The following is an 11968-nucleotide window of genomic DNA, read 5'->3' on the forward strand; positions in this document are numbered from 1 at the left end:
TTCCCCTCCTTCCTAGCTTCGTACTGTGCTTCAGCGACTTTTCAAATCCAGTGTGGCTCCCCCATTAGATTGTGAGCTGCATGGGGGCAGGGCAGTCATCTGCCTAGTTCACCACTGTGGCCTCAGCACCTAGCACGGGGCCTGGTGGTCAAATATCTGCCGCCTGGAGGACCAAATGGACTTTTCCATCTTTCAGATAATGAAAGTGGTCTAGAAGAGAAAGTTCCCCTCCACAGCCCCTCCCAGGTTACACCCAGGTTGCTTCTCCGCACCCTGCGGCGATTTGCATTGCAGTCCTAAAGCAGGGCTAGGCCAGGCATTCATTTTATAATTGTCCTGAGGAGAAAAACAAAACAGACAATAGAGATCCGAGGCCTCATTTTTCTCAGGCAAAGAGATTCCTACCTTGAATTTGAAATAAGGGGTGAGATTCCCCAAAGGTGGAGGCATTATCACCCCCACCCTGAAAACTAGGAACTGCCCAAAGGGCCCTTTAAAAAACAAATTTCTAGAGGAGGCAGTTTAAAAGTCCATTGGAGCTTAGGCCAAGGATCTTAAAAAGGTTTAACCTTTACCCTGGGAATTCCACTTGTAGAATTTATGTCAAAGAAAAGTCTTGAGATTAAGAGAGATTTTTGAACAGGTAAGCAAGTTCTTCACCACCTCCCATACAAAAATCAGAGACGTGGAATTGTCCTAGGAGTACAACAACAGAGGGCTGTTTACATTAATGTGCAGATACAAGGATAGAAAACTAAAAAGAGGAATTGACTCCTCTGCCCATGGCTTCCAGCAAGCTTAGAGCCAATTTGAAAACCAATCAATAATCTCTCTACTGCTCCATATGTTAGTGAGTTTGCACCCTACTTGGTCCCGATTTACCTTTTTTTTTTTTTTTTAAATCCTCCTACTTTAAGTGGCTCATTTCTTCAGCCAGTTTAACAGCCTCCCAACAGGGGAGTTTTTGTCTGGTTCACTGCTCTGTCCCAGCACCCAGCATGATGCTCTGTAAAGACATGTTGCATGAACGGATAGATATATCCACGGCGTTGACTTCAAATCTTGGGCAATTTGGCAACTTCTACCCAAACAAAAGGTGCCAACCCAGCAATTCCATTCTAAGACCCAGTAACGCCATTCATAAGATACCTGTATACACGGATACCTGTGTATGTGAAAAGGCAAAATGCTGAATAGTGTAAAAGTGTATATAGGAGTCCATGGTTCAAAGCAAAAATGATAACAGAAGGAAGTGTAGGCCATTCTAGAATGATCCTGAGAGCACATTTGGGAAGTTCCAATCTCAGTCTAGCCCCTAACTGGCGTGTGACCTTGAATAGCACCTTTCCTCTATCACCCCATCCCCCCCCCCACAAAAAAACAAGGATAAGAATTAAGACCTCCTGGTGGGTTTACTGAGAGGATTAAGGAAGAAAATGCATGTAAATGCCCAGCACCTCTCCTAGAGTTAGTATTCAAAGATATATTAAAATAGAAATTTATTTCCCTTGTGACAGGATGGGTACAAAAATCATTTAACTTCTTTTCACCCCTTTAAAAATTTATTCTGTAAGTAAACTCAAATTTACGAAAGAGTTGCAAGAATACCTGCATACTCTACCCAGAGTCAATAATTGTTAACCTTCACCGTGTTTGTGCTATTTACCTCCTCTTCATTTTTTTTTTTCTTGAACCATTTTATCCGCCTTTACCTTAAATATTTTCAGCATGTAATTCTGAAGAACAAAGACATTCTCCTATGTAAGCAAAGTACAACTATCAAATTCAGGAAAGTGAACATAGATACAATATTATTATCTAGTTTACAGTCATGTTCAGATTTCATCAGTTGTCCCAATAACAGAGCGCCTGGATGGATCAGTGGGTTGAGCATCTGCCTTTGGCTGGGGTCGTGATCCGGATTCCTGGGATCAAGCCCTGCGTGGGGCTCTCTGCTTGGCAGGGGAGTCTGCTTCTCTCCCTCTGTCCCTCCCTGTTCATGCTCGCTCGCTCTTTCTCTCTCAAATAAATAAATAAAATCTTTTAAAAAATTGTCCCAATAATATCCTTTTTTAAAATTGTGGTTAAAAAAATAAAACCCACATAACATAAAATTTACCGTCTTTACCATTTCCAAGCATACACTTCCAGTAGTGTCAAGCATATTCACGTTGTTGTGCCAATAATATATTTTGTGGCAATTGTTTACCTCCATACAAGACCACACATTGCTTTTAGTTATCTTGTCTTAGTTTCTTTTAATCTGGAACATTTCCCCAGCCCTCCATTGTCGATGACTTTTATGACATAGGTGTTTTGAAACGTGTAGGCCAACTGTAATTTTGCACTTGGCTATTATAATAAAGGAGCTAGTATTGAGGTATGATGAGGATAATAATAAATGGAAACATGAAAATGTCCACAGTATTTTTTCCCCAGTGTTTCGTAGGAGGAGGATCTGGAATCAGTCCCTTCTGTTATAATGCCCTTGGGCAACACACCAGATCCTTGGGGTGATGGAAACGTTCTGCTTCTCATATCAATCTCAGTATCTCATCAATGTCCGTATCTTGCTTTGCAAGATGAGATCTGTATATTGAGGGATCTTTCTGTATTATTTCTTAGAACTGTACATGAATCTACAATTATCTCAGAATTAAAATTTTAATTTTAATTTTTTAATTTTAATTTTTTAAAAAATGCTCTTTGGCATTTCAGAGCGAGAAGGGTCCACCGGGGAAAAACCTGGCCCCTTGGTGAAATTCCCAACGGGAATCCTCATGCCTGAGAAAGGACTTCTTAATGAGCTCCTTTCACTTGCAGGGGTGGGGGGAGGGGGGCCTCCTTTGCCCTCCACAGGGACATTTTAAACTGAATGAAGGGAGCAAGGTCCCTCATTAAGGCTGAAATGGGAGCTGCTGGGGGCGGGGGTTCTCTAGAAAGGAGGCCTGGCCCCAGGTCTGCATTTCCTGCGACAAAGTTACCGCATTAACAATGATCACCACTCCTTCCTTCGTCCTAGAATGGACTGTGAAGGAAAACACTGGAAAGATCGTTTTTACCTATTGTTTTTGTTAATTGCCAAGTTCTTAATAAAATTGAAAAACTGTAAAGACCTAAACAGGCAACCATGGGGATTAGTTATGGGCATTAGATTCTCGCTTGGTAGAATAGTATGCAGGGTCTTATGATCATGTTTGCATAGCATTTATAGTTGAAGCCAAGAATGGTGGTGTCCGAGATTTTGAGGTTTCTTTCAGAGGACTTGGGATTGTCTTCAAGGTTGAGGAGTGCTGGATTGGAAGGAGAGCGGGTTGCTCTTAAGAGCCTCATCAAGGGAAATGTAACCTGCCACCAGACCCCTAGTCAGGGTGAAATGCTAATTTCTGGTTCTCTGAGTGATTAGTCATGGTCCCTACCTAGAAAGGTTGGCCATTGTCTTGGTATTTAGAACCCAATAGTCTGAACATAATATTCCTTGACACTTATAGGAATTTCTCATAAAGAAATAATCAGATGTGGGGGGAAAATGTGTACAGGGATGCTTAGTGCCATATTCTTTCTATAAGATTGAAAAATTGGAATAATAGTAACAAGCATTTACTGAGCACTTACCATGGGCCAGTTGCTGTGCTAAGTGTTTTATGAGCATTGTCTCATTTCATCCTATCAAGTAGGTTCTATTATTGTCTCCATTTTTACAAATGAAAAAAGAAATGGAGGCACAGAAAGCTTAGTAATTTGCCCAAGACAACATTATTAGTAAGTGAGGGAGACAGATGTGCAAATGACAGCAATAACACAATGTGATAAACATTACAATAAAAATAATATGAGCAACAATAGGTAGATGGTGCGAAGTATTATCATTATACATGTTGTCTATTGGCACATGGTGAGCATCTAAAAATGGTTGTTATTATTTATACTTCAAACTTGAATGTGCCCAGGAATTACCTGGAGATCTTGTTAAAATGCAGATCCCCTGAATCAGCAGGTCTGAGTGGGTGGGTGGGTGCTACAAGTCTGCATTTCTAACAGATTCCCAGATGGTGTCCCTGTCCTTCAAGGACCACACTCTATCAGAGATTAAATAGGTTGGAGACGGAGGAAAGTCCTGAATATGTAAAAACAAAACAAATCACAGAAACCCCAAGGACCTGTGACAGGGAAGAAAACTAGAAGGCGAGACGGTCACTGTATTACTACTGCATTGGACAACAGGTAGTCGTGAATTTCTTTCTTGTTCTCTCTTTTCTGTCACATGGACTAATTAAATTCCACAGATACTGTGTGCTTCAGCACTGGTCACTGTGGGAGCAGAAATGAAGGAAATCCAGTGGTTTCCTCAAGGAATATTTTTAATTTAAAAATAATTTAAAGAAACACACTTAAAAGGAGTGCATCTCATTGTATCTCATACCTCAACAAAGTTGATTTAACACTTAAAGATATAAATAAATATAATGCCCCAGCAGGGATCTTTTTCAAAAGGTTGAAAATATTAAAAAAAAAAAATTCCTGGACGATGAGTCAGGGGACCTGAGTTCAGTCACTGTCAGTAACTTGAAGGTTTACTCTCTTCCAGGTACCTTGGGCTTGGACAAGTGCCCTGCATACATTTTAAAGCACTTTGTACTTCTGGACATCGGTTAATAATTTTACACACACACACACACACATGAATTTCCCATGTGTGTCTGCTATCCTGACTAAACTCGGACTTATCCGGGGCCAGGCACTGCATCGGTTGTCACTGAGGTGTCCCAGCACCTGTCATGGCATCCAGTCTCCAGTAGACACTTGCTGTTATCTATTGAATGAGTGCGTGAATGAAATAATCAGTAAAGGGAAGGCACTTGGCCTCTAGGTCGAAGACATTTTGTTCATACCCTTCCAGAGGGATTTTTAGTGAAGGGTAGGGGTGAAAGCCTGGTAGGGAAAGCCAGCCAATCCTTTCCACAGTCCCCCACCCCATGTTTCTACACATCCCCTTCCTACCCTTAAGGCTAAGTGCAAGGGTAGGTGAAGAAGCTCTTGGGCTTGGAGGTCACGTCCTAGATTCCAGGGAGCAACTCTCAGTTTTCTCATGTGTTCATTGGGAATTACCCTGGGCTGTGAGAGGTCCTTGGGAAGGTCCCCAAGGTCCTTGGGGTTAGAGTTAGAGTGTTTCAGGTTAAAGTAACCGTCACTGGACCTGAGCACCATCCTCCCTGGCGCTATCACAGTGCTTGCACTTCTTGGGGTCAACTTACTCCACTCCAGAGGCTCTCAAAGTGTGGTCCCTAAGAACTCGTTGGAAATGCAAATTCTCAGGCTCTACCCTAGACCCTTCTGGATCAGATACTCTGGGGGTGGGGCCCAGCCATCTGCATTACAGCAAGCCCTCCAGAAGAAGTTGATGCAAGCCCAAGTTGGAGTCCTTACTGCTCTGCTGTGATGTCAGCCCTCCCAGGGAGGAACACTTGGCCTGCGTTGTTCACTTCTCTATCCCTAGGGCCTGGCATAGTAGGTGTGCGACGAGTATCTCCTGAATGCATCATACCTATGTTAATAGCTAGCCACTGATGGAGGACCTCCTGTGTTAGGCTAATGTTATAAACGTTTTAGGAGGATTACCTCAGTTAATCAGCCATCCCTGGGTTCATTTCAAAGAGAGTGAAACAGAGGCTCAGGGAGGCCAAGCTCTGTGTTGTGGGGTCACCCAGACGGAGGTCCCATGGGGAATCCCACGTTTGGCAGCTCGGCTCCTCAGGGCTCTCCGGTGGTCGCAGCGGCGCGCACGTCTGAGGCGCGGCGAGTGCGCTTCGCCCCGCGGTCCGCGCGTGTCCGCAGCTCCGCGAGGACGCCCCGCCCCAGGGCCGGCCGGGGGAGGAGCGCGGCGGCGGCGGCGGCCTTGGCGAAAGTGCGGCTGCGGAAGCGCGGCGAGGCGGGCGGCGGCGAGGGAGGAAGCTGGGAGGCGGCGGGTCCTGTGGGGCCGAGCGGACGCCATGGGCCGGCTGCACTGCGCGCAGGACCCCGTGCCCGAGGCCGTGGGCGGCGACATGCAGCAGCTGAACCAGCTGGGCGCGCAGGTGGGTCGGGCGGCCGGGGTGCGGGGCCAGTGTGGGTCCCGAGGGCTGAGGGAGGGGAGGGCTGTGGGCAGAAGGCAACCTGGGGGCGAGGGGAGTGGGAGGGACTAGGCAGAGGGGCCTCTGGTGTGCGGTATGGCGATGGGGAGATTGGGGGACAGGCTGAGGGGAATCCGGGATCTGAGGCGGGTTTGGGGGGCCGAGGGAGCTCAAGAAGCCTACGGGGCAAGCTGAAGGGTCTCGGGGAGGGGGGTGTGGGGACTCAGAGGTGGGACTTCCGGGAGTCTTGAGAACGAGAATTTGGGGTCTTAGCAGAAGAACTGAGGGGAGTCTCGATAAGGCTGAAGGCAGTTTGGGGAACTGAGGTAATAGTGGGAGTTTGGGAAGCTGTGGAATTTGGTGGGCCAGGGACGAACTGAGATGTTCAGTAGGGAGACCAATAGGGGAGTCTGAGGGGGGTCTGGGCATCCAGCGAGGGCAAGGGGAGGGGGGAGCGTGGAGTGGGGGGGCAGGTAATCCGCGGTCACATAGTAATGGCCAGGCCAGGGTGGGACTGTGGGAGCCTGAGGCCAGGGCCACAGCCCTACCCCCCAAGGAAGGGGAGTATGTGGTAGTCCTCAAAGAAAGAAGCCTTCACTGTGGACGATCCCCTCCCCCCAAACACACACACTTGGTAGTAGTGAAGCTGGCACAGCTGTTTTTTGCTTGTTCAAGCAGTAAATGCCAGTGAGCCAACTTCCTGATCCTGTGCTGATTGGGATACCCTTTTCAAAGCACCAAGACAGCCCAAATAAATAGGTTAAAATGACACTTATCACCACCGCAAAGGCTCATCTGTTTCCCCCACTGGGTTGTAACTTCCCAGGAGGTAAGGTCCCTCTCCTCCATCTCAGCATCCCCCACAGCTTAACTGTTTTCTCATAAACTAACACAAATTATAATGCAGACATACTCAAACCCTTTTGTCTGACAGGAATAAATAAATTGCAAGCCGAATATCTAATTTTACATTTTCTAGTAGTCACATTTTTTAAAAAGATTTTTATTTATTTATTTGACAGATAGCAGCGAGAGAGGGAACACAAGCAGGGGGAGTGGGAGAGGAAGAAGCAGGCTCCCAGTGGAGCAGGGAGCCGGATGTGGGGCTTGATTCCAGGACCCTGGGATCATGCCCTGAGCCAAAAGCAGACGTCCAACAACTGAGCCACCCAGGCGCCCCTAGTAGTCACATTTAAAAATTCAGAAGAGGCCCCTGGGTTCGACTCTTGATTTCAGGATTGTGAGTTCAAGCCCTACGTTGGATGTAGAGATTACTTGAAAATAACATAATTGAAAAGTAAATAAATAGGATGCCTGGGTGGCTCAGTCAGTCAAGCATCTGTCTTTGGCTCTGGTCATGATCTCGGGTTCCTGGGATTGAGCCCTACGTTGGGCTCTTGTGCCCTCTCTCTCTGTCACTCTCTCAAATAGATAAAATCTTTTAAGAAAATAAAAATAAATAAAAAGTAAAGTAAATAAAGGGGTGCCTAGGTGGCTCAGTCAGTTGGGCGTCTGCCTTTGGCTCAGGTCATGATCTCAGGGTCCTGGTATCGAGCCCCACATCAGGCACCCAGTTCAGTGCAGAGTCTGGTTCTCCCTCTGCCTCTCTCCCCCACCACTCATGCTCTCTCTCTGATAAATAAAAATCTTTTTTAAAAAAGTAAATAAAAATGAAAAAAATATGTTTTCTTTAATCCACTATATCAAAGTATTGTAATTTCAACATGTAATCCATATAAAAATATCAGATATTTTACTTTTTGATACTAATTTTTCTGATTCTGGTGTGCACTTTACACACATCTCAAATTAGACTAGCCATTTTCAAGTGTTTAGTAGCTACTTGTAGCTAGTGGCCACATTATCATACAGCAATTCTAAGTGCTTTTATGTATATTATTAAGTAGTTGATTCCTTAGAACCAGCCTAGGAGGTAGGTACTGTTATTATCCCCATTTCACAGATTAAGGAAACTGAATCACCACAGAGCAGTTAAACAAAAATAGCTGTCATTTATTGAGCATGTACCATGTGGCAGGCACTGTTTTCAGTGCTTTATGTGTAGCACCCCTAAAATGTGGTGCTGTTATTACTCCCTTTTTACAGATAAGAAAAATGGTTCTGGGAAAGAAATTGACCTGTTTAAGATCAGGCAGCCAGGAAGTGGTGGAGCCAGGGATTCAGGACGAGATGCTTGACTTTAGATTCTGGGGAATGAAACATACAGAACAGAGCTTTGTAGATGATCTCCCTAACTAGGTAGCTTAGTTTTCACTTGTTTATGTGGCAGGATTTTCTGGAAGATTTCCATTTGGAGGATAAAAAAGATTCTGCTGCTAAAAAACTTTTTTGAAGCTACAGGATGATAGGATGCCTAAGGTTACCTCCAACTTGGTATTTATGGAAAAAACATAAACCACACCCTTTAAAATCAGAGCTTGCCCTCAATATTCTTCTTCTTCTTCTTTTTTTTTTTTAAAGATGTTTATTTATTTATTTGGCAGAAAGAGCACAAGCAGGGTGAGAGGCAGGTGGAGGGAGAGGGAGCCTGCTGAGCAGGGAGCTGGATGTGGGGCTTGATCCCAGGACCCCGGGATCATGACCTGAGCTGAAGGCAGATGCTTAACCAACTGAGCCACCCAGGTGCCCCTGCCCTCAATATTCTAACTTTAAAACACACTCCGGGGCGCCTGGGTGACTCAGTAGTTTGGGCATCTAACTCTTGATCTTGGCTCAGGTCTTGATCTCAGGGTTATGATTTAGGCCTGTATTGGGCTCCACGTTGGGAGCCTATTTAAAAACCAAACCAAACAAACAAAACCCATTCTGGATCTTTACTTTTTTTTTTTTTTTTTAAGTAGTAGTCTCTACACCCAGTGTGGGGTGGGGGAGCTCAGACTCACAACCCTGGTATCAGGAGTTGCATGCTCTTAAGACTGAGCCAGCCAGATGCCCCTTTACCTTTGTTTTTAACACAGAAAGCTTTTTCCTCATGAGCAATTTACCAGAGCCCTTTCCCTGCCTTTTGTTGGATGATCAGATTTCTCCAAGTACCCACTCTATTAGCTGAATTTATTTTGAAGTCTGAGGCCTAGGCATCAAGGACAAAAAGAATCATTGTATCAGTGTGGGCATTAACCATTTATTGCTCACTCAGTGGGTATTTTTCTGAATGCCTACTCTACACCAAATAGCCACTAAACCCAGTGAGGTTTGCAAAGGCATGATGGACACAGCCTCTTATTCTGGGGAAGTTGCGATCTGCTAGGGCAGGTCAGAAAACGGAGATCCAAACAGTACTTACTGAGTGCACCTAGATGTGTTTTCTGATGCCTGTGGCCAGTCCTAGGTAGTGAGCATCTTTGAGAATAGGATTAAAAAAATAATAAGTTTTAGAATGGTTATGGGAGAGGAAGTTGAGAAAAATATAACAAGAAAACAAATGGTCTACAATCTTCTCACCTAGCTGTAAATGAAAGCAACACAGAAAATTCAAACAGTATTCAAAGGTCAATTTTTTTTTAAGATTTTATTTATTTATTTTGAGAGAGAGACCACAAGCCCTGGGGCAGAGGGAGAGGGAGAAACAGGCTCCCCACTGAGCAGGGATTCCGAAGTGGGGCTGGATCCCAGGACCCCGGGATCATGACCTGAGCTGAAGGCAGATGCTTAACCGACTGAGCCACCCAGGTGCCCCTAAAGGTATAAAACTGAAATAATACACCTATTTCTCTTGTCTGTAGAAACTGTCATTTAAATAGTTTCTTGTGTATCTTTGTAGAAAAGTCTACATCTGCCTGTATGTATATATAGGTGTCCATTAAAATCTTTTTTTTACACAAAAGAGATTGCATATGATATTCCTTGAAATGGATCTACCATAATTTATTTAACCAGCCCTATATTAATAGACACTTAAGTTGCTTTCAGTTTTTTGTTTTTATGAATAATGCGGTCAATGAATTGCTTTGTGTAAATGTGTCTGGGTTTACTTTTTGGAACATATCTAAAGGGTATTCTTCCTGCAATGGAATTACTAGGTCAAGAGATAGGAGTAATTAAAAATTAGATACGAAGATCAAATTGCTGTCTGGAAAGGTTGTCCCAGTTTATCCTCTCATCAACAGTGCAAGCATGTCTGTTTCCTGGTACTTTCACCAGCACTGGTGTTACCAAACTTTTATTTTTGAAGATCTGATAAGTTAAAAAGTTACTGATTTGCATTTCTCATCTGGAATGATCTTAAACATCTATCCATGTATTTACTGGTGAGAATAATTAAGATTTGATTTCATGGATGGTGATGAGCAGATGAGCATTCCAGAAATAGACAGCTATGCAGATACAAAGGCAAAGAATGGGGAAGGTGTTCAGGGAAGATACATTCAACAAATACTTAACTGTGCACTTCCAGAAACTACAGCTCTGTGACGATGCAAAGGCATTCAAGAAACCTTCTCTGCTAAGGGGAGGAGTCTGTGTTTCTTATCAAGATTTAAAATTCTAAGTGCCCTCAGGCAAGGTTCCAAGAGGGAGCCTCAGAAGTTAAGAATCTGGGTAGGTAGGTCACTTTCTTTTTGGGAGGGTCATGGTGTCTGGGCACCAGGATGTTGAAGGATAAAGGAGGTTTTGGAAAAGTGGAGATGGGGTTGGTGCTCAGCATGTTCTGCAGACCAGATTAGGTTGAGGCCTCTCTTGAGCTGAGACATTGGGGGCGGGGGCTGAGGCCTCACAGGGAGGTTGAGCCTGAATGCTAGGCTGAGGCCTGGAAATGGAAAAGCCACTGGAGGGCTTCTGAGCTGCTCCATTTCTTAAAAGTCCCAGGGTGACATAGGAAATACAGTTAAGCAAAGATCTGACAGTCCACAGGTTGTAGGGGGGAATAAAGGAAGACTCATAGTCTGAGGACAGTCTGTTTTTGGTTTTGGTTTTTAAAGATTTTATTTATTTATTTGAGAGAGACAGAGATAGAGCAGGAGCAGGGTGGAGGGAGCCTAATGTGGGGCTCAATCCCGGGACCCCGGGATCATGACCTGAGCTCAAGGCAGATGCTTAACCAACTGAGCCACCCAGGTGCCCCTGAGGACACCGTCTGAAACTAGTCCCTGACTTTTCTTGTTTTAACTATATAGAATCAGCAGTTATGCAAGGCTAATACCCAATATCATAAGTACTGTGGAAAGACAACCCCTGGATCAGCCTTGGTTAAAATGTTTCCAGGGAATATCCATGAAGTTTTGAGAAGGTAGACACCCCTGTGCCATTGGCAGGTAGGAGTACAAATCCATGCAACTTCATTGCAAGACAGTTGGGCAACATTTTCTCAGAATTCAAAATGCAGGGCACCTGGGTGGCTCAGTTGGTTAAGCAACTGCCTTTGGCTCATGTCATGATCCTGAGGTCCTGGGATCAGGTCCCACGTTGGGTTTCCCGTGCTCTGCGGGGAGCCTGCTTCTCCCTCTCCCTCTGCCTGCCACTCCTCCTGCTTGTGCTCTCTCTGTCAAAATCTTTTTTATTTATTTTATTTATTTTATTTTTTATTTTAAAGATTTTATTTATTTATTTGACAGAGATAGACACAGCCAGCGAGAGAGGGAACACAAGCAAGCAGGGGGAGTGGGAGAGGAAGAAGCAGGCTCACAGCAGAAGAGCCTGACGTGGGGCTCGATCCCATAACGCCGGGATCACGCCCTGAGCCGAAGGCAGACGCTTAACCGCTGTGCCACCCAGGCGCCCCTGTCAAAATCTTTTTTAAAAACAAGTATTTAAGGGGCGCCTGGGTGGCACAGTGGTTAAGCGTCTGCCTTCGGCTCAGGGCGTGATCCGGCGTTATGGGATCGAGCCCCACATCAGGTTCC

General features: G+C 44.9%; 1 protein-coding gene across 3 annotated transcripts in view; it reads left to right on the plus strand.

The window, feature by feature from the left end:
- The first annotated feature begins 5900 nt into the window (after nt 1–5900).
- Nucleotides 5901–11968, plus strand: part of COMMD7 (COMM domain containing 7) — a 20988-nt gene continuing 14920 nt past the window's right edge. The window contains exon 1 of one of the 3 annotated variants that reach the window (XM_034640279.1): nt 5901–6074. In XM_034640279.1, coding sequence (XP_034496170.1) covers nt 5991–6074 — 84 coding nt within the window. In that variant the 5' untranslated portion in view covers nt 5901–5990. The remainder of the gene's footprint in view (nt 6075–11968) is intronic. The other 2 variants (XM_034640280.1, XM_011223713.3) reach the window with 2 other exon arrangements.

This window comes from Ailuropoda melanoleuca, chromosome 13 (genome assembly GCF_002007445.2).
Source record: "Ailuropoda melanoleuca isolate Jingjing chromosome 13, ASM200744v2, whole genome shotgun sequence".
NCBI classification, from domain to species: Eukaryota; Metazoa; Chordata; class Mammalia; order Carnivora; family Ursidae; genus Ailuropoda; species Ailuropoda melanoleuca.